The sequence below is a fragment of the Amia ocellicauda genome, chromosome 7 (genome assembly GCF_036373705.1).
Source record: "Amia ocellicauda isolate fAmiCal2 chromosome 7, fAmiCal2.hap1, whole genome shotgun sequence".
Taxonomy (NCBI): domain Eukaryota; kingdom Metazoa; phylum Chordata; class Actinopteri; order Amiiformes; family Amiidae; genus Amia; species Amia ocellicauda.
Genome location: NC_089856.1, coordinates 35,708,489 through 35,731,650, shown reverse-complemented (window position 1 = coordinate 35,731,650; position 23,162 = coordinate 35,708,489). Strand labels below are relative to the sequence as shown.

Sequence of the window (23,162 nt, the reverse complement as noted above, 5' to 3'; positions counted from 1 at the left end):
ATGGATACTGCATGTCATCATGTTATATTAATTTATTGCAAGTTTGACAAGTCTTTAATATAAAATATTGAAAACAGACACCTGGCATAGTTATCAACTCGTGTGAAACATGATCAATAAAATAATAAAAAGTAGAATTAGAAACACACAAAGCTGAATTAGAAAAGTACTTACAGGATTGACCATGAACTGGTAATGAATGTAAGTCCCACGTGAAACTGTATCTGAAATGTTTGAAATAATAGGACACAGTTGCATATTTGATTTATTAGACATGTGAAGACAAAAAGAAGTCAGCATTACTGACTAGAGATTTTATTTAACTTGCCTGTTTTCAACTTTGACAGAACAGAAACAGTCCTTTACCTTCACTTTGCTGATTGAAGATGCTTTCAAATAACACTTATTAAAGATGTTTAAAACAAACAAAAAATATGAAAATGCATCTAGATAGGGAACTGTTTTTACAGCCAGTCTAAGTAAATCCCCTCTGCCTCCCCCACCCCATAATAAAGGAACAATCCTCCAAATATATTTTAATTTACACTGTATCATATAATACCTCGGGCTTCTCCGTCATCCCAGAATAGCTCTCCATTTGCATTGCCAGTGTCATCCAGTGCTATAATCAGTCCCATAGGATTCTGACGACTGTGGAAAAGTTGCATTTGCTTATGAAGGGGGAAAGATATTTGTTGTGTAATATTTCAGGGTTTCCTACACTGGAATCCAATTAAAGTTATTTATAAGAGTATTACTCTAATACAAGTGTTGATCTATTTTATTCCCAAAAAACAAACACAAAACCCACATGTTTAGGAGTGTATACTTAGCAAACACTGTGCCATAGATCTGGTTTGACACTTTTGTTGTACATTCAAAGGAAGAGATTAAATGAGTATGATTCTGGAGACTGTGCTAGTGCTTGGAGACCACAGTGAGGGAATACCTATTGACAGTTGTCACCGCAGGTTTCTGAGTTGGGAGGACAGCACCACCCCTGATGTGAAGTCCCAGCTTGTCAGCGGGAAGATACATGTCAATCGATTGTTTACGGGGAATTATTCTTTCCTCCTGATCAGTGAAATGAAAAAGAGAAACAGAAATGTGAAATCCAGATGCACCTGGATTTCCTCTGATCCATCCATTTGGATATGTAGCGTTTCCCGAGGGTGAACGACTGCTACTGCTACTGTTCTCCAGTTGGCAAACAGATCTCATAGATTGCCCAGGTATGTCTTCTATCAACCTGACCTCCAAATGATCCACAGAATTAGCCACAGACACAATGTGAGTGGGCATCATTATCAGTCCGAACATTCCCCAAGTTGCCTTCCAATGTGTGCAGTTCATACATAAATGTAAAAGGGCTTGGGGACATTATACAGCTGAAACATGAATTCCGCTACAATTAATTTTAAACCCCAAAGGAAGTGTTTGACAGAATGGGCAAGAATTTTAAATGCCTCTTCCTGAGTATCCCTTTCACAGCCTTGATGCGTCGCGTGCTTAAATCACTGAAGCATCCATAAGCAATTACAGATCCTATCATGTTTTATTGTTCGCCGTGATAACGTCCCTCTCTTTCCAACCTTAACATTGTATCCTGGTCTGTAAAGAACTGTTTTCTTAATCAACACAACCTTTTGACACTGCGTCACTTGCTTTGAGGAACCAGTAGAAATAATTTAATTTGATCTAACATCTACAGCACATGCAACAGCCAGTCATCCAGTTTATATAGACTACACTGTTTTCACACCTTTGGAATGTAATGTCCGCCTCCTTTTCAATTTAATTGTAGTTTAATATAAAAAGATAGATTACCTTCCTTACAAGGGACACCAATAATCAACTTCAGGAATAAGGAGTAGAGCTAGTGATTCAACCAGAGATGAACCATAGTCAGGACATCTAGTGAAAGCATCAACTCCCAAAAATGTCTAGAAAGTCTAGATCTAGGTTGTGGGAAGATTAAAGCTTAAATTCTCTTGGCAGATAGACAACTATATTTGAATCATCCTGCATGAGAAGCTGAGCAATTCTAGCTTCAGTTTCACGGCGTACTCAAAATGCTGAGGCAATTTTATAAACAAATCCAAGTCTGGTATCAACATGAGCATTTTTAAGGAAACAAACACTGTTTTTAAGCAGATTCGGATTGCAGCTAAAACCTTAAACACATCACTTGGACCTAACAGTCATCAATGCAGTGGAAACACATGCATCCATCATGCTCTTTCGATGAAGTGAATATTCAGCTCAGTACTGAGATTGGCCTCAAGATTTTATTACTTTCTTATTAAACCGAACTTTCTCAGGTGTGTACTATTTCTTCCACTTTGATTGAACTCATTCAATTAAATCAGGAATTGTAGAGCACTCAAATTATGGGTAATGAGATTTTGGAAAGGTTTGACTAATTAAATTGAAGGATCAAGTTTATATTATTGAATTTTGATGAAGAGAACCTTACCGTTTCATAGTCATACCACACTGCATCGGGAATATAAGCATTCACTCTGTCGACACCCTGAATGAGAAAAAAAAAGCTAATTAAGTTATAAAAACGGAAAATAAAAATGTTAAAGAAACACAACATTAATGAAAAGTTATATATTGTCCTGGAAAATGTGCTGTGACAGGCTTACACAAGCTGAAATGATTCCTAAAAATCAAAATAAAATGCTTTAACATCCATGTAATTGGTAATTGGTAATTAGCAATTACAACTCTATCTCTGCATCTGATAAGACAACCGACCCTAATAATTCACATAGCTGTGCATATTTCAAAAGCCAATACAATCTAAGAGTAGGCTTTTATAGGTATTGTCCTACGCAAGTATTGTCGCTAAACATATTGATACAGTTGTGTACCTGCATTTATTGTAAAAAGTATTTTCACAGTAATTGCCAGCATAAAAAATGTTATTGAAATTATGAATACGTAGATAGGTAATTATTGTAGATAAACAGTATAATTATATACAATTTATTAGTAATTTGGTAAAAATCTACGCAAACTTCCCAGTTTTAATCAAACTGACCGGAGGCAAAAGTGGTATCTGCAAATTATCTAAGCATTTAAAATAGCTTGGACTGTTTTTTTAATTGTCTGCATCAGTGCCACTGTACATTATTTAACTGATGTTTTATCTTTTTGAAAAGGAAGCAATTGGGGAAGATGCCACTTTATGCACTTTATGAATATGGAAGATGCATTTTACAATATTTTTTAATTATACATAAACAGCATACAAGCCCCTGCCCTCAGTGAGTAAAAAGGCTGTTTGTGTCCTATTGTTTTAAGAGCCTTGTTGCCGATTCTTCAAACGTAATTCTTCCCTAAAACATGCGCTAGCTCTTGAGGAGAGATTGACTTTGTGTCAGACTCAGGTGTTGTGGGAGTCTTTATTTTGTGAAGGAGCACAAACAAAAGCAGCATATATCCGGTCTAATTAGAATGCTCAAAAGAGATAGGTCAGGCAGTCTTAGACCCCTTATATGAAAGTAGAGCTCCCCATTCTTTGATGGTCACAAAGGCCTGTATTAGAAAATAATTAGGTGAATTTAAATGAGGGTGGCTGCTATCAAGATCTTGTTAAATTTTGAAGCGTGGTGAGAATTTCCCAAGTCAATCTTGTAAGATAAGATCAAGGTTTACAATTTTCTGATCTTTGGATAGATCTTGGATTTCATTAGTGTAACAGCTAAGATACTTCATCAAGAGAAAGTGGTCTAACATTTTTCTTTTTAACCCTGCATCATTTACTCATTGGAAATTGACATTAATTACAGCAAAGCAGATGCACACAATTTCCGTGCAGGCACACTTGAGAAAATTTTAATCCATGCATCACTAAATCTTGCATCATATTAAGAAAAATGCATGTAAGGGTGGAATTTTTGTTTTGAATTCAAGTAATAGTTAAAATGTGTCAATCCAATTTGACCTTATTGGAATTTCACAAACTTCACTCCTTTTTTACCAACAGCACATTTTTTTATGTATTTCTTTAACACAAACAATTAAATCATTCTGTCAGCATGCAAGAAGTAAAACGACAAACAAAACAAAAACAATCTCTGTAGCCAAAACAAGGAATCTCCGCTTCATGCAAATTCACAGATTGCTGATATAGATTGCTGAAGAATGAATCATAACTTTCAAGTATCTGACACGCCCCCAAATGCTCATCCAATCATTAAGATGTTATTTCATGAAAATTGCACTTCAGACAGAAAAGCTGGGATGTGCATATAAATGACAAACAAACATAATTAAATGCAATTAACTGCTGAAACTGAAATGACTATGGAAGCGTGCACCATCTGCCAAATTATGATGCTTCTGCATATAAAAACAATAATATTGCTTTGTCTTAATGTCAGAGACTTGATTTCACATTAACTAGGTTGAAAACTGAAAGTGAAGCATGATGATTAAGTCACAGTATTAACTAAACCGATAAGTCCATCAATCTTTCCACAAACCTTGAGTATTAAGCAGAAGAACAGTTAAATGGTGTTCCTATACAATTGAAATTGTTTGGACAATACATTCTGAGCTTCAGCTTTTGTCTTTCCTTTTCTCACAGAATTGCATTGAATCTGTTGCTGTGTAATTCATTTTCAGTTGTCCATTGTTCATTTAACCATATTTACCTCTAATTAAGAGAAATATCACCAACTTACAGGGTCTAAAACAGGTGTGATGAGAAGGTAAGGCCCCCATAAAAACTGACGATCAACTGTCCACGTTGCTTCATCTGTGTAAAACCTAAGAAAAGAAAGCAAAAGAAGAAAAGAAAATGAATACACACATGTCAGTAAATTAAATGTCACATTAATGAGTTTACAGATGCTACAATACCTTTCAAAATCTCCCAGATTAGACAAATGCATGTACTGTGCGCTAGATTCATGTATTTATTTATTCAGCAACATTTGGAGGAGATCAAGTAAATTCTGACTTACTCATGCATCATTGGTCGCACTACTGTGTCCCCATTAGTATGTGCCATGTAAAACAGGGTATAGAGGTATGGCAACAGGGTGTACCGGATGTTAAGGTACTTTTTGGATGTTTGCACTAAAAGGGAATCAGCACCAAATGCAGCTGGATCTTGAGGCTAATAAAACAAAGGACAAAGGAAGAAGATTAATGACAATTCTTTCTAAATCTAAAAGCTTTTTTCTTAGAAGTGATTCATTGTTTTTGGTTTAACTTATTGGAGATGATTTAGGATCAAAAGTTAAATAAGATGATTCTTGTAGCTTGAAGGACGAACCAACTTATTTTCTAGTAGTAGGAATACTGTGATCAAATTTATTCACAATTTCATAGAAACTTATTTGGCATGATGATGCATCAGCCAGATCTCTCTCTTTCTCTCTCTTGAAACCTAAGGAACATAAATCTATAGAATCAACTTTTGTCCCTGATTGCCATTTCTACATGAGAATGAATGTGGTACACTTGCAAAAACCTACTATATATCCTTGCGCATTGTGATTCCTACTAAAAGGATAAAATGCTCCAACTTGCATCCATCGCCTGCATAGTTCCTCTGTTGTGTCGTCAAAGAAACCACAAATATCTGCTCCAATCTGAAATCGATTAAATATTGCTTGTATTGAGTCATTGTAATCACAGAACAATGCACACATTAATGCAGACTGTATATATTGTAAGCCATAAGCCTTTTCTGCAGATAACATGTGTTTTACATTTTTAGAAAATCCAGAACATACTGGGCACTATAATATAGAAAACTGAATTAAACCGCCACAGAAATCCAGACCTGCTATCTCTTGTATAAGATCACATTGCAAATCATCAGCTGTGGAAGAAACACAAAGACAGACTGTATTTCATGTTCCACCATCTCCTTCAGTTGTGACAGTTGAGCTGACAGCTGACTCGGAGGAGTGCTACATTAAATGTGCAATGTCAGTACTTTCCCTAGTTTCATATCATTGAATGTAACTTAATATAGACGCAGTAGTTAATGAAATCCAGTAACAACGACATAGGTGATGATGTGATGTAGGATACGTATGAATATTAAATATTAAACATATAAATCTAAAAATGTGATATTTTTTTCTGTCACTAAAAGTATCAACTAGAGCACAAACTGACAGGTCTGTTTAGAGGAGTAAAAAGAAATAAAATAGGTCTGGAACAAAACCCTTACATAAGGAATCCCAAAAAGACTAAATTCAAGCATTCCTGGAATTGTCCATTTGATATCGTTCCAATTGGCAGCATTGTCTCCAAGCCAATGTCCTGAGAACTTGCCCGTTCCAGGAAACGAGGACCTTGTCAGCATTAAACTTCTCTTGTCAGGAAAAATACGTCTGAGTGCTCTGATGGGAAGGGAGAAAAAAAAATCACATTATTATTTCTATAATTATCATGATGATGACGATGATCATATTGGTTACTACCATTAAATCGCCACGACCTCACATCATTTATGATAATTATTTTGTTTCTTGGTGACTATAAGTCCTTAAATAACCGCTAGTGTATATGTATTTGATTATGTTTATTGTTTATGGTGGCCCTGCAGTGCAAAACACATGCACATAAAAAAGATGAAATTACAATTAAAACAAAACACCAGCAAACTTAATAGTATGGATTTAAAAAAAGAAATAAACTAAATCTAATTATGAATCAAGCTGACATATCTGAATCTATGTTTAATAGTGGAAAGATGGAAATAGTGAAAACATATTGTACAACAAATTAAAATAAATCACCATCCACTTGACTCAATATATAGTAATCAGATAGTGCCCTAAAAGCCTTTTTTTATAATTTATTAACAAGATTTATATTGATTTTATAATTAAGACGAAATGCTTTCTTTCTTAAAAAATAAAAACCTGAAAATGTATCATATTTACTGCTTCAAAATATGTATTTGCAGTTTTTATCTTTTATTTTTACATTTAGGAAACTAACAATTTAAATTAATCTTTTGTTTATCTGATCTTACTGAAGAATTCATTTGATATCTGTTTAGAAGATTTTATGTCTGTAAATTCAAAAACCAAAGGTTGACAAAAGGAAGTTGTCTTACTTCTCACTTGATAAAACCATCGAGTAGCCATATAGACTGTGAACGTCATAGTGGTTTCCCCAAGTTTGTTTTGCGTCCATGCAAAGAGTCTTGGAATACATAACATTGTCAAGAATTCCTTCAAAAGAGAACATTTAAAAAAATGTGAATTAGACAAGAATCCAATGTAAGGATGTGCATGTATTTGAATGAAACAATAACTCATTTCGTGTTTTGCCTACTTTGTTAAAACAAGCATCTTCCAAATTCCTTATTGTACTTGAAAACTAAATAATTGAATATTCACTTTATAAGATGAAAACATATGCAACTTTTTGATCAGTTTTCAATAATCAGATTGTTTTCTTAGTATTATTTGCTTTATATAATTTTATGTACAATAAACAGTGTAAAATTGTCTATTTCTTTCTCATTCTCTTTTGTGTATGTGTGCATTTGTGTCTGTTTATTCACATACGGAGGTTTGTGGAAGTATCATAGAAAAGCTGTCTCCCAAAAGTGCATTGACAAAGGTTCAAGATGGTGACACATGTGGACTGCTATTTTTTATATTTATATGTTAATTATATATTAAAAGATGCAATTGAAATATATCAATGGAAGTGTACAACTGGCTATCAAAGAATACTTACTTGGGGTAAATGGAGGGTAATTTAAGTTATTATCGGCACACCCTTTTGCTGAACCCTTCTTGAAGCTTGCCACCTCATTCATATCCTTTCAAGAAAGAGGGGAGGGCATACAGGAAAATACATACTGTGTAAATAGTATAATTATAATTTGAATATAAAGGATCAAAAGTCTGTTTTCTGAAAAGGTTAAAACAGTACGCTTGCATGATATTACAGAGGATAATGTTTATCCACAATTTTAATCCAGGATGAGCTTTGAAGCAATATTCACTCTCCATAAATAACATTCATAAAGTTGTTTAGCATGTCTTCTGTTTCCACTGGTAAGATGGCTTTACACAATGGTAATTTGCAGTAATATATATATATATATATATATATATATATATATATATATATATATATATATATATTTATACTGTACATTTCATATTACCCAGGCATATGAATTGCCATAAACAAGTATTCAGTACGAATGTTGGATCTGAACTCAGTTCTAGACCCAAGGGAAGGAGAATGAAGGAACCTACAATCCAGAGAGCGTCAAATTTCACTTCTCCGTAGAACTTCTCAACTTCTTCAATCCACCACTCAGTGCACCGTGGATTAGTGTAGTCTGGGAAAACCGTGTCACCTGGCCACACCTGTACAATGTTACACACGAAGAGAGAATATGATTGTACACAATTCTGTGATTTCATGGCAATATTTATCAGCTGTCTGGGTGCCTGTACAAGTGAAAACATTTTTTTTTCCTGTCTCCAATTCTCATGTAAATGTATTGTGTTTCACATTGCCAGAGTATATTAAACAGGGAAAGTATTTCAACAGGCTTTAGGAGAAACTTTTGAAACGTCAGCAGTTCCGTCAGAACTAATCTTTTAATTGACCCAGTCCTACCACTGGAACAGGACTGGTCTTTTGAGACTAAAGTCAGGATTATATCAAAAAGTCAAGACATGGGCTACCACAAATTATAAAACTGGTATTTGATGCTGGCCTTTTTTTTGCCAGATTCTTCTTTCTTGTATGTAAAAGAAATACGCCATCAACTACTGGTCTTGTAATTTCCTATCAGAGGGTGTTGATTTTGATTGATGTTGAACTTAAATGTCAAAGTCGTTTGCCATGCTATGATAAAACAGTGTTGTTTTTACATTGTCATTGTCTTACTCCACCATTTGTTTTCTTTTTCTGTGTGTGTTGAAGTGAGTGCTGTCAACAATTGTTTTTTGGAGGATTGAAGGCAGATAGAGGGTCATATTTTAGTTATATATTACACATGCACTATGAGGCTAATTGATTGTCTTGTATTCTGTTTTGTTTACATTAAATGCTCTGTCCAAAGTGTAAAATATCCTGTAACAACAATCTGCTGTTTTGTGTCAAGGACATTAATCAATAAAATTAGAATGGGAAAAAAAGAGCTCTTCTTAATGTTTCAAAGTGAAATTGTTTTTCAGCATTTTCCTTTATCTATTCTTTTGCAACGGAAAGCCTTGTTATCATAACCACTTTGCAGGGGAAGGAAATATGGGTACCGTTCAAATGTTTAATCGTACTGACTCTGGGTTATAAACAATGGGAGGCCTCATTAAGCAACATGTCAGACAAGCTTAACATGGATTTACACATGCCAATTTATTTATTTAGGAACTACTCAAATCTAACAATGTTCATAAATAAAAATAATAATTCGAACATCCCATGAACCTCTTACAAATTGTATTAATCTTGTTTCCAAAAGGAAATAAATACAACATTATAATAACGAATAGAAAAAGTTAAATGGAAGTGCATTAACTAATGACATACATTTGGCATAGTTTAAATATTGTCCTTTTAATTATGTTGTAAAAATGCCTAGGAGGAACATAATCATTTAAAAAGTAGATTCGGCTAGTTATAATTAATGATGATGATGTTGATGATATGAAAGATATATTCGAACTGCCATATAATAACCTATATATATTTGAAAACAAATTGTATAAATGAATCTTACTTAGAACATACATAAAAAAATGTTTAACTGTGTATTCACTAGTTGGAAAGATATCAGCATGGAAGAAGGCAGAAGTCACAAATTAGTTTCACTCTTTGAAAAAAGAATCCTTTGAAAGTGTTTTAATTGACATTAAGGACTTACACTATACATATAACAATCCTATTCAGCCTTCTTGGGGAGGGGGGGCTTTGTATCAGAAACAAAGCTGTAACCTGGTTCCTGCTGCAAGCAACTTTGAAGTGCTATGGTTTTGAAGCTCAACTGATACTCTAAACGTATCAAGCAATTAGCATCAGAATATAAAGAAAGTCCACAGATGACACAGAATTTTACATTGCCTAAGACAGCCGATATGTCATGTATTTTAAAGTTTCATGAAAAACATTCTGAAGACTTGCACTTACAACTGAAATAAAACAAACTACATCGTGGGGCTGATAATGATTTATCTATTTTGTTTTGCCTTGCTCATAAATGTAACCATTTTATCTGAAAAGCGTTAAGAAAGGTAAATCATTAGGCATCCAATTACAGAACAGCACTTAATGTTTTGAAATATTGAAAGAATTATAAAATAAAATACAAATGATAATTACATTTTGTATCTTTTTTTTTGCTAGGAAACATATTCTACCTATCCCTGTGTTATAAGTTAATAGGCCACTTGAAGGAGGGGCTTGTATTGTATAAGAGATGTAATTCCTAAAGGTATTTGAATGATGGAAATGCTGCTCTGTGATTGGCTGGTTTCTCATATATGATATATAATTGAAATAATTACCTCTCCGACAAGGGGGGTTCTGCCATCAGTCTCGTTGACCCACACGCCCATCTTGCTGCCAGTTTCAAAAGAATGGTAAGGTCCATTGATTCTGGAACTGATAGCAATAGCTGGATCCTGAAAACATAACCACTTGTGATTAGCATGTCACTGTGATGTGTTTGTTTTGTACTGTCATTAATCCATTAGAGACCCGTGTTTCATAGTTTGATGAAAGGAGAATGGAGGTCTTTGAAGCCTAAATCAAATTCCTGAAAGAAATTGCTGCAATTTAAATTATCTTTTGCTTAGTGGATGACAAATCAATTGGGAAAACAAAGCTTCTATCACATACTAAAGATAACAAACTTACTAATATGAGGATGTATTTTTGTCCAGCTTGGTGCATGTAATCGGCAAAGAGAGGCAGATCTCGGAAATTTACAAGATCATACGTAAAATCTTTTTTGTCTTCCATATAGTCAATATCAGTGTATTGGATGTCCTGTAAAGAAAAAAAAAGTAGAAAATTAAGGAATAAATCATTTCAATAACTGACATCACAATACCAAAAAGAGGTTCCTAGCCATTTATTAGGAATTGTAATTATGTTATCTTTTAAATGTGATTAAATGTGGACATTACCTTTAATGATTCCCCTGCCTTCTATAGTGGCAATATTCCTTTAAACGTTCATTTAAACCATTCCATTGTATGCATACACTTCATTTTTGAATGGATTATGTTGTTGAGCTATGTTGTATTAAGGTGAACAATTACAACCACTTGACTGAATTATTCCTCATTTTAAAACTAGTGTTATGAGCTATAGTATTACAGGATTATTTAATTGAAGTAGGTTTACAATTAATAAATCTGTTGCTCTTAACTGAGTGATTTAATTTTATTTTATTGTACTTAACAGCTTTTCATTTAGTTTTCAAAGTAGTTTCTTTAGCTTATCTTACATGCTATGTTTATCTTACATACAGTCTCATTTAGCTGAGATAATAAATAATAATAATAAAACAATGTACTACTGGCCCATATCTAGTGCTTTCTGTTCTGTTTATATTCTTTTTTTTTTTGTTTAAGCCAGTGCACTTGATTTAATTAAAATATAAGAGAAAGCTATTCATCGTAGTTGGTTTCAATTTATTTTTCTCTATAGCTTGAATGAATCTTCTTAGGGATTATGCACAGGGAAAAATAAACTTAATAACTCAATTACATCTGATTCAGGTTGGCATAATGTTATTGTGCCCGTGTTAAACCCAGATGTGTGTAAGTACCAGTCTCTCAATATTTTCATCTGTCACATTTCACTTACTTTGAATGGCTTGAAACACCTATGTCCAATTTAATCTAAATATTAAATTTTTGAATTTATTTGCGATGAATAGACACTATACATTTGAAAAGGAATGTAATGAGTTGTAAGGAATGTAAAGGAGTGTAATGATTAATTACAGATGTAAAGCCAGATGGACAGTTACCAATACCAATAGCACATAAAACAATAAAACAATAAAAGCCCCTCAAAGGCCACGTCTCTCACATATGGCAATCCAATCAATCTGTTTCTTTCCACAGTTTCCTTAATCACATCAAGACTCCCATAGTCCCAGCGAGAAAGCTGGAATCCCAGAGACCAGTATGCCGGTATCACAGGCTTTCCAGTGAGCTAAAAAAGACAGAAAGATAAAACAAAAATAATTTTATCTAAGCTGGCAGTGAAGTTTCTGGTTTGACTGCTCTCTTGACATTGATATAAAAGGTATCAAAGTGCCTGATACCCCAATTATTAACCTTGTTTCAGACTGAGAGAGAGACCAGTTTGTTTTCATGAAAATACTATGTAACATTTCCTAAATAGAAGTGCAAACATCGTCTTCTTTACTCAGAGATTAACCTAAATTCTCCTACATTCTTACCTCCAAATATTCCCGAACAACTGCTTCTGGAGAATTCCCCAAGAAAATATAGAAATCCAGGATACCCCCGATAGTCCTATAGGTTACAGCAGGTGCAGGCTGAATAGTTATTTCTGGGTGTTTCAAACAAAACAGGATGTACATTTCAATTTAGGTTCATAATGCCAACACTACAACTATTACAACAACTGTTACTACTACTACTACTACTTATAATAATAATAATAATAATAATAATAATAATAATAATAATAATAATAATAATAATAATAATAATAATAATAATGCTATTTTAGTTTTAATTAAAATGAGACAAATATCAATACAGAACTACAAAAAAAGAGAAAGAACTGAGATGAGCTCATAGATAATTAATCACATTTCTGGGATGCCCTGGGAAGGGCTTTAAAGGATTTCCTCTATAGATTGCCTATAGTTTGCTGTATATTTCGCTAGAATCAATCATTTTAGAGTTTGAATTATCTGACATGTTCATAAATAATTTGTAGGTGTCCATAATTACATAAATAATGTAAGGTCTGAATACAAAAGTTGTATATATATATATATATATATATATATATATATATACACATAGAATTTATAGGAAACAGTATGTGGATTCTTACCCATAGCATTGCTGTTCATGAGGAAAACACCAAAGGACTGCCCACTTTCATCTTCCAGACACAAGAAGAATGTATAATGTCCATAGAGGTTGTGTGTTTCCTGAAATTAAGTCAGTGCAATTCTTAATGTTTGAATCACTGTCTACACTATTAAACAACAATGGCCTGCAGAAAACAGAGGCATATATACATATACATATATATTTCAGATTTGGATAAGGTTAATTTCATAGCCTTTAACATTTCCCAACAAGCTATTGAGGGTGCATGTTTGTGTATGTGTGTTTTTAAGCTGTATAGAATTAGTACTGCCAGAATCACTCAGTGTTGTTGATTTGCCGTCTCTGGGAAGCTTAATATTTCATTGTCTTTTCCATGTACCCTGAGGTAATAACTCATTTACTTCACTACACAGGTAGGTAAACAGGTAATGATTCTGTGCTGTAGGAAAATGGTTGATAAAATCTGGTTAAAGAAAAAATATATTCTTACACCATTGGGAAATCCATCCCTTGTAAAAATGGGCCAGGTTCTCCAATTAGTGTCATGACGAAAATTTCTGTGAACATGCTCCCCAAGACCATAAATGTTATGAGAAGGTAGTCTTGCAGACAACTGTAAATACTGATCCGCAAACTGAAGTGGACCTATAGTTGTGTCAAACCTATGAAAGCAAACCAATTAAGTTACTCAAGATGAATAAAACATTGGCTTATGGCAAGACATGTATCCTTGTGTCCAATCACACGTGTCAAAACAGCATGGATTATCTGTAAAAGTAGTAGTGAATTTCCTGAACTCCATGCAGCATTTTAGTAATGATTAAAATGAGACACAATGTGGGTAAGAGATTAAAGACCTTATTAGTCAAGATTACATCTGACTATCTCTTATAGCTTATCTCTGTTAAGCTTATATTGTTTCCTATACAACTACACTCAAAATATGAAACGTCAAGAGATTTCCATGCTGAAAACATGTCATGTTGACGATTTATTCCATATGGTTTTCATTTATCTGCATTATATTTCATGCAAAATATAGATACATTTTAAATACTACACACATTTTTATTAATGTGATTATTTCAATATCAGTCACCAATTAGTCAGTCATGCACAAGATTAGTTCTTATATTTTATGATATGGAAACATTATTAGAAGATAACATTCAAACAGGACTGATAACACTTGGACTTCAAACTCAGTCATCCCATGCTTGCACACACACACATAAAATCATTGATTTCATTAAAATGATTTAATTGTTGATTAATCTCAAGCTCTCTATCATGAAATGAAGAAGAAGAAGAAGAAGAAGAAGAAGAAGAAGAAGAAGAAGAAGAAGAAGAAGAAATAGAATTATATAAAAAAGGAAATACTCACAGGACTTTCTTGGAAGATGTTCTTCTAAGCTTGAATCCAAATGGGTTTTTGACAAGTTCAATTTCATAATTGGGATTGGATGCTGGTGGGCCATGAAATGGCTGTATATGCTCATGAGGAACTTCAAATCTTTTGTTGTTGGAATCGATAATCTGTATTAAATAATGTATAACACAGAGAGAGATTAAAACGTGTACATCAAGAAGCCCATACCTAAACAATACAGCAATTAATACCATATATAGATATGAATGTTAATGGGAGGGGAAATCCAGATGTGTACAAACCTTAAATCTGAAACGGTTGGGTGTCTGCATCTCTGCAGAAAAAGTGACATGCTCAATATCGTTTCCATAAATAGAAGGTGCCGGAAGTCTTCTGAGTTTTGCTTCGAATCCTTAAAAAGTGAAAAGTTACAGTTTTAATGAAAGCCTTAGGATTTTCACAAGAATACTATTCTATACTTAAACATACATCACCTTGCTGGTTGGGGGTTTGATCAGTTATTACTTCATAGCCATGATTTTTGGAGTAGAAGCACCAAGGCACCAATGTTTCATTATAAGGCTGCCAGCAACATCCACGTGAGAAACATGCGTCCTGTTAAAAGTTATAGCAGAAACAAATATATTGTGTTATTGTGTATTTGCTATACTATACTATATTTCATAATATTGAAATAAAATTACATATTCAAGATTCAAAGTGGATGAAGAGTTCCTGATTAAACAGCAAGGGAACCCCAAACTGAATATGTGGTGCTGACCTTTGATGCTCCTCCATCCGGAAAGCAGTCAACCCGTTCCGATTGTGGAATACTCGGGCATTCTGGAAGGAACTGAGGAGTGTTTTCTTCTGAAAAAAGAAGAAAAAAAGACAACAGTTACACATGAAACTATGTTATGAATTAGGAGGTTGCCATTTCACTTTATTTCAATGGGGGAAGTTTACATGTCATGTTATGTCGAGCCAATGAAAGGGCTTCTGATGATACTGAAAGGATGGGGTTCAGAAGAAAATTAAATATGCATTCAGGTCTGGTGCTGTTGTTACAGGAGAATGTCAGAAAGGGGTTCAAAAGAAGCAAAGAGAGAAGTCACGCAAAATAATGAAGCCCACATTAGTATGTCCTGTGCTCTTTTATAGGATGACAGTATATGTTCTTACTAATTCCACCTGCCATTGGTGAAGTTTACACGCAGGGAATTTCCGTCTTTTTGCATTTTCGATTGATTAAAGTGTCTCAAACTTTGAATATACAGTGATATGTAGGAATCTAATTAAAAACTGATACATTTCTCATAGCTCTGATATGTATAGCTCACTGATATTATGTAACAGATTAAATGTATTAACTAGGCCATTCCATATGCCATACATTACACAAATGTGTTTCTTAAAGAAAACTGGGATGGAGATTGTAGTATAATATTTAAATACACATTTGTGCAAATACATGAAAACACAAAATAGACACAATTACACTTACCAGGCAAGACACCGGGTTCTCCTGTGGCCAAAAGGACTATTAAGACAAGGGCAACAATTGCAGCCAACAGGAACAGCACAATAAGAGTGATTTCTAACCCTGAAAAATGTTTTCTCCCCATCTGATGAAGAAAGAAAAAGGTATTTTGTTACATTGGAGATAGATCCAACATTGCAATATCTCTATCTCTCTCTCACACACACACATACAAACATATATATATGGTAAGCCTAATAAAATTATGAAAAATAATCCCACAGTGTTAAATTATTCCAATTGCTTTAGCAGTTTCGAAATCTGTTTTGCAAAAGGCACCATCTTAAACCTGACATTTATATATATAATATATATATATATATATATATATATATATATATATATAGATGTGTGTCACAAGCTTCAACTTACTTATCTGTGTAACCTAAGCACTGGAATGTAACATCCAACTGAAACCTTAATCTATTTCTTAATCAACAATCTGGATTACATATTCGTAGTACTGGTACTGTACAAAGTACTTGTATTATTGTCACTACCTGTAGTTACTCAGTAGGTCCACTAATTTCAGTAAAAGAAAACATCACAGGAACTGGAGATAAGTACAAGGTCACTGAACAATATTTTTAAATTTTTAACTTTAACAGACAAAATCAGCATGCATTCCTTCTGTATTGTTCTTAACAGAATGATATGTGAAATTGTTTTTCAGTTACACATCCCAAGTTGTGTTCTGTAAGCATAAAATATGCATTTTCTCTTTAATAATAAAAAGGTAAATTATTTCAAAAGTACAGCCAACAGCTTAGTAAATTGTGCAGAACAGCTATTTCAAGGTGATTCAAATAAGAGAATCCTGACACTGAGATTTCTTAATTTTATATACTACAACAATAAACCACTTGTATTTAAATCAATGAATATAATCACATTCCCAAAAGAGTTAAAAATATAAATAATATTAACAGTAAAGCAACTTGTAGGTTTAAAGTGTAACCCCAGGTCAAAAATAAAAAGTATATTTTTAATTTACTTTGTCATGTTGTTTTAAAGATTACTGATTTTGGTTAACAGGTATTCTGTCATTTTGTATCAAAATTGATTTAATAATTTTATATAACCCTGCTCCTTACCATTCAGCTGCTCATGCCTTAACCTTGCCTGAAAGAGTATAGCCTTACAGCTTAAACACTTTATATTTGTTTCTGATGGACCCTTACCCCATTTATGGGAGCCTTAAATAATAATATATTGTTTTATAATACAGTTGTAAAAATGCCATACATTTAAAGACTTAGAGAGCGATGACATGGTGTTAGGGGCTGTATTCCATAAGAAGTCGTCATAAAAGAAATCACAAACACAAACTTCTGATGCTGCTTATCTTATTTCTACAATCAGCTATAAGAAAGTTTGGCTCTTAGCCAAAAAATGTGTGTTGATTTTATAACTTTGGTCATAGGATCTTTTGTTATCAGTGGACAAAGTTTATTTGATCACAAATAGGAATAATAGAAGGATTTGTAAATTGGTAAACTATATAGAGTACAGTTCAGAAGTATTTTAATTGTCCACATCATGACATTTGTCCCTTTCCCAGTAACAGACAGTGTTTAGTCCACATTTAATTTCATTTACATTTTTGTGTTCAAAAAAGTAACCAAAAAGGTAAACAAGGAAGGACTAGATGATTTGACTGTAATCAATGCATTATTCATTTGAAGAAGCACTAGTGTACATATACAGTGGTGAGACAACATATGTGAACCCATATCTTAAACTTAAAATGTTATTAGATCTTAATATTAGTCCTAATTATAGATAAAGGTTACTTGATTAAACAAATGAGACAATGACATGATAGTTCTTGAATAGTTATTTTCCACAAAATATTAAATATTCAATATTAATGTACAAAAGTATGTGTATCTCTAGATTCAGTTATAGTGGCACCTCCTTAAACAGCAATTACTTCAACTAACCATTTCCTGTAACTGTTGGTCAGTCTCTTACATTGATTTTGGACAATTCCTCCTTAAAGAGCATTGGGGTTTAGGTCTTTGATTAGGGCATTCTAAAACGTGAAGTGTCTTCTTCTGCAGAAATTATTTTGTAGATCTGCTTGTATGTTTAGGAGCATTGTCTTGCTACATGACCCATTTTCATTTCAGGTTCAGCTCATGGCTTGATACTCCTCTGTCCAGAGAACACTGTTCCAGAATTCTTGTGAATCATTTATGTGCTCTTTGGTGAACTTCAAAGTTCTTTTTAGAGTGTGGTGTTTTCCTCCTGGTTATCCTACCAAAAACACCATTATTGTTCAGTTTTCATTTGAGCGTTGAGTCATGAACAGTCACATAAGCCAAGGCGAGAGTTGCCTGCAGATCCTTGCTTGCTACTCTGGGATTCTTGATTTGTTAGTTTGTTCAGAGATTGACTGTGGTCTTGAATTTTCTCCATTTATAGACTGACTGACAACTAATTGGTGGAGCACCAAATCCTTAGAAATGGTTTTGTAATGCTTTCTAGACTGATGAGCATCAAAAACTGCTTTTCTGAGGTACTTACAGGTGTTTCCAAACACCTGTGTGGTGAAGACCACACTCACAAAGTTTGTGACAAACAGCTGATTCTCATTATCCCCATTAACTGAGCTGATAACACCAGGGTTCACATGGAATTTGTTAATATAAACAGTGTCATTTCTAGCCTTATTGTGGCCCTAAGCAGGATTTGATTTTGGGGCAGCCCTCACTGGTACAACATATAACTAAAAATGGGCTTAAGCCTACCATCTGGTACATGTTTGTATAAGCACACATATGTACAAATAAATTATGATGTTTGACTCCATGATTCTTTGAAAACTGATCACTGTTATCATTTATGAAAATCAATTATAGAAAATCATTGAAAATGTATTTGATTTATTTATTATAATATTTTGCTAGGGGGCACCCTAGTGGCCGGGGGCCCTACGTGTCCGTTTATGTCGCTTGTGCCTAGAAACGGCTCTGAATATAAACCCTGGTAAAGAAAATCATGTTAAAACTATTGAATTTCTGTACATATCATTGGGTTCACAAACCTTTTCTGGCCAATATATGTATATATTGCTTCAGATGTTGCTGTATCAAATATTTACTTTAACTGTGAAATTGGACATCTGACGAGATTACACACTTAATACCTAACTGACCTTCTCTATCTGAACTAGCACACCATTATAAGCCTCTCTTTCATGTTTTCTAGGGGTATCAGGATAGGTTTGTCTTGTTATGCAACCAACTATAGCCTTCAATGCTTAAGAATTGCTGGTAGTTTCCTGTTGCCTTCAGGCTCTCTGCTTTTTCCACTGTTTCTCCATTTCAGGATTACACACTACATGCCACGTGCTGTCAATGTATGCCTCTTGCATTTCAAGGTAAGGATGAAACTGATTTTTATTCAAAGGACCATAGAAGTAGCATAATGAGTAGTTCTACTATCTGTAACAAATAAATGTCTTGATTTCCCATCGAATGCATTAAATATGCTATACTACCCATCAGTTATATATATATATATATATATATATATATATATATATATATATATACAATTCAGTAAGCATTTTCTCCACCTTAAATATACAATAATACACAAGGAATATGGAGTGTAAAAAAGCCAAAATCACATTTAGTACTTGGTGGCTTCTATTACAGCATTTAAGCATGTATTATTATTATTATTATTATTATTATTATTATTATTATTATTATTATTATTATTATTATAGCATCTTCAATATAAACAACTCTTGAGTATCATCAAAAGGTGGGTTTTATGTTTTATCTCAGATCCACTGAAACCATTTCAACCACCTACTGAAGACACAAGGAAGTGTAAAATGATGACCACCAGAAATATATCACAACATACACAATGTATGCAATTGGGAAGGTTTTAATAGTAATATGAAAAATAACTGCAGTCAGAGAAGTGGAAAAATGCCAATTACAGTGAATAGCAGGCTTTCTGTTACCGTGGTATGTATATTGAAAGTTGGTACAAACACTTATTTTGAATTACAAATGCAATAATACAAAAAAAAAAACCATCTAAACTCTGTCACTTGATTGTCTGTAAAGCAATCTTTGAACATTGCTATGTTTGTATGAAGGTGATTCTTTGATCTGTTCCCATTACAGTGAATAAACAACATTTAATTTGCAATCATTCTATTAATTACAATCAAGCCTTTGTATTTGTCTAGTCTTACCTTTCCTAGATTTCCCTGTTGAAGAAAATGACACTCATACTTATTCATTTGTTAATAATCTACCTAGTATTCACCTTCAGCTGGTTCCAAGGGTTTTGTTACGTCAAAGTATTTTTTAAAATGCTTCCAGTCCAGTCCAAAGGATTATTAATTTATTTTTAACATTGCAGCAATGTGTTAAATATTCTGTGAAAGAAGAGCAATCAGATTATATAATTTTTTTTGCCATTAATGTTTTTCAAATTCTAGTTTGTAAACTAAGATTGAAAAGGTAATAAAAAATGCTGCCAATGTTTTATCTGTCTTTGATGTATCAGAGACTATTGTATTTCAGATGAAAAGTCATATCTTCTCCTTTATATATGCTGAATAGGTTTACAAGTACTTAGTTAATTATTTACATATTCTGTTGCATAATGATAATGTCTATTACATTACATGCACAGGATAAATGCAAGTGTTCTCTTTGGTTGTTCTGTTTAGACATTTTGCATGAGAAACATGTAAACACCCCCTTCTATATTAAAACAGTTTTAAAGCAGTCCAATAAATAAGAAGTGTTATTATTAAGGATTATCTTGTCAAGATATATATATATATATATATATATATATATATATATATATATGTGGGAAATTAAATAATTTAATTTCATATTTCTCAGTTATAGTCAGATGTAACTACTTTGCAAAAAGCTCTTAACCAGTAATTATTTACTGGCCCAATTGAGCTGACAAAATATGTACAATCCAAATCATAAATAAATGGGCATTAATCTGATACTAATTAAAAGTATCTACTGGTGATTATAAGTTCTGAGTGCCTTTCATTTAGCATTTTCTTTCTTTTCAGCAGAAGTGACAGTGCTACAATTATCTTTCAGCGAGAAAGCGAGAGAGCAAAACAAAATAAGTTCATTCAGAGCGTGCTATTTTAAGGCTTTTACTCAATTTGGTCGAATGACTCCAGAGTGAGTTGAATGCTATAATGTTTCTATGAAGAATGTGATGCAAAGAGAATCTCATTCACTCTGCATGTTCTTCTTCCAGCAAACCTAATAGTCTTTTTTATTTATTTGACTAGGATTTCTAAAATGTGCTGAAGCGGTCAGTTAAAAATTGGAGTCACCAATCTGTTTCTATTTAATGGTCTGCTGATCTTCACCAGATTTTGTATTTTGTTTTCTTATCCTGTGTGGTTTCTTCCCCAATCAATATTTAGCCAAGCTGACACATTGCCTTCACTTTGCCAGGTGAATCACAGTCAACAAGTTATTCCTATCATCAAAAGCAAGTGAGACAGTCAATCTTACATATTTGTTGTTATATATATAGGCAAATGCCAGGGTTTCAATTAACCAACCAGCCTGAAGAGGACAGATGAGAAAACAAAACAGATGCTCATTACAGAGGGAGTCCTGGACCACCTGTTTGTTTAAATTAATTATATATACATGATGCATTACACAACTCCCAGATTAGGAGATTAGTAGAGTTAACATCTGCTTTACATTACTGTTAAATCTGAAAATGTGGCAATTTTTCATAGTGAAAGGTAAATGACCACAATTATCGTATTTATTGATGTTTGTTTATTTGATATTTTAAACATCTTGTCTTTCTCTTTTCAGTAATGTTCAAATGCTATGGCCCAGATTTATAAATACAAATAACAAATGTAGTACTTTAACAGATACTTCTCACCCAGTGGAAATTAACCATGACATAGCTTTTCTTGGTAATAATTTACAGGTTTTATTTAATCTAATAATCCTAGATTAAATTGTCATTGTTTTCTGGAACTGCATCATAAGGGCACAAGGTTAAATAACATCTAAATGCCTTTAGGTGATTTATGTAGGCCTATCGGGTTAAATGGTATTTAAGCCTATCAGCTGGAGCTGGGCAAGGGCAAGAGCATATATTAAAAGTAATCTATCGGTGTTCTAGGCAGTAAAAATATTAACAGGTGCTGCATGATCTTAATTTGTTGCGATATTTGATAACGGATGTCTTCTCGTGGGCCTTTGTATCATTCCCACATGAATGGTGAAATAATGAAATAATATTCTACAATCTTATGTAACAGAAACTCATAGACCCATGACAGCACACGCCTGTGTTTTTGGGGCTTACCCTTTGGTAATCTCCTATCAGGTAATAATAGGGGAATACAAACAGGCTTCTCAGTGAGTAATGGGCTTAAATTGAGACAGTGTGAGTCAGGGTAGGAGCTGGGCAGTCCAAGAAAGCCTCAGCTTTTGTATAGATGAGAGACGGCAAACTCTGGTTCAGAGGGAATGGGACAGATACTTGGTACTTAATTATTCAAAAAAGTGTCACCTTCCATTTCCACCAAGCCAGAGAGATAAACAAAAAAAGTGTTTTAGGATCCCTGACAGCTGAATTAAATTACTGACTGAATTAAAAACCATCACCGCCGAAATCAAGTTATGAATTCCAATGCATACACACGCATAAATAACGTCAGTGGCTGAGCAGCTGCCGGAATGAATTGACAGAAGTGAAAAAATGCCTCTACCCAGTCCTACCCAGACCCTGAGCTCTACTATACAACTTGATGTCTAATAACAACCAACTCTTCAAGTCAGTCCACTCAATGCCATATAGAACAAGAATTTGAATCATATCTTAATGAAATGATGTGCGACTCCCACAGGAACCGCATATGAATGCCTCATGCACTTCCACTGCGTTCTGCTGGTGCCCATTATTGTAAAGTGCCACCAGAACTGTAGATGTGAGCAAGAGGCACTGTGGGATGGCGTCGGAGTGCACCGTGTTCCTTCTCGTGTGGCGCGATTCAAACAAGAAGAAACATAGACTTTATTAAAACAATGAAAGATTCAGTACGCTGCCCTTGCCTCCCGTCTCCCTTGCCCAGCGACACTCTGTACAGAGGGAGTGTTCATCTTCTCGTGGACTGTACTCCGGTTTCCATAGCAACCTT

General features: G+C 33.7%; 1 protein-coding gene across 2 annotated transcripts in view; it reads right to left on the bottom strand.

Annotated features, from left to right (window-relative positions):
- Positions 1-20,457, bottom strand: part of si (sucrase-isomaltase) — a 42,800-nt gene extending 22,343 nt beyond the window's left edge. The window contains exons 1-23 of one of the 2 annotated variants that reach the window (XM_066709381.1): positions 20,267-20,457; positions 15,935-16,055; positions 15,212-15,300; positions 14,925-15,045; positions 14,733-14,842; positions 14,446-14,597; positions 13,552-13,723; positions 13,060-13,159; positions 12,431-12,543; positions 12,055-12,180; positions 10,870-11,001; positions 10,518-10,634; positions 8,259-8,372; positions 7,729-7,813; positions 7,097-7,214; positions 6,203-6,374; positions 5,496-5,612; positions 4,980-5,134; positions 4,698-4,782; positions 2,477-2,533; positions 950-1,074; positions 563-651; positions 175-224 (exon numbers count right to left, since the gene is read on the bottom strand). In XM_066709381.1, the coding sequence (XP_066565478.1) occupies positions 175-224; positions 563-651; positions 950-1,074; positions 2,477-2,533; positions 4,698-4,782; positions 4,980-5,134; positions 5,496-5,612; positions 6,203-6,374; positions 7,097-7,214; positions 7,729-7,813; positions 8,259-8,372; positions 10,518-10,634; positions 10,870-11,001; positions 12,055-12,180; positions 12,431-12,543; positions 13,060-13,159; positions 13,552-13,723; positions 14,446-14,597; positions 14,733-14,842; positions 14,925-15,045; positions 15,212-15,300; positions 15,935-16,055 (2,520 nt within the window). In that variant the 5' untranslated portion in view covers positions 20,267-20,457. Of the gene's footprint in view, positions 1-174; positions 225-562; positions 652-949; positions 1,075-2,476; positions 2,534-4,697; positions 4,783-4,979; positions 5,135-5,495; positions 5,613-6,202; positions 6,375-7,096; positions 7,215-7,728; positions 7,814-8,258; positions 8,373-10,517; positions 10,635-10,869; positions 11,002-12,054; positions 12,181-12,430; positions 12,544-13,059; positions 13,160-13,551; positions 13,724-14,445; positions 14,598-14,732; positions 14,843-14,924; positions 15,046-15,211; positions 15,301-15,934; positions 16,056-17,064; positions 17,103-20,266 lie in introns of those variants that run through there. The other variant, XM_066709380.1, reaches the window with a different exon arrangement.
- Between the last annotated feature and the right edge of the window lie 2,705 nt (positions 20,458-23,162).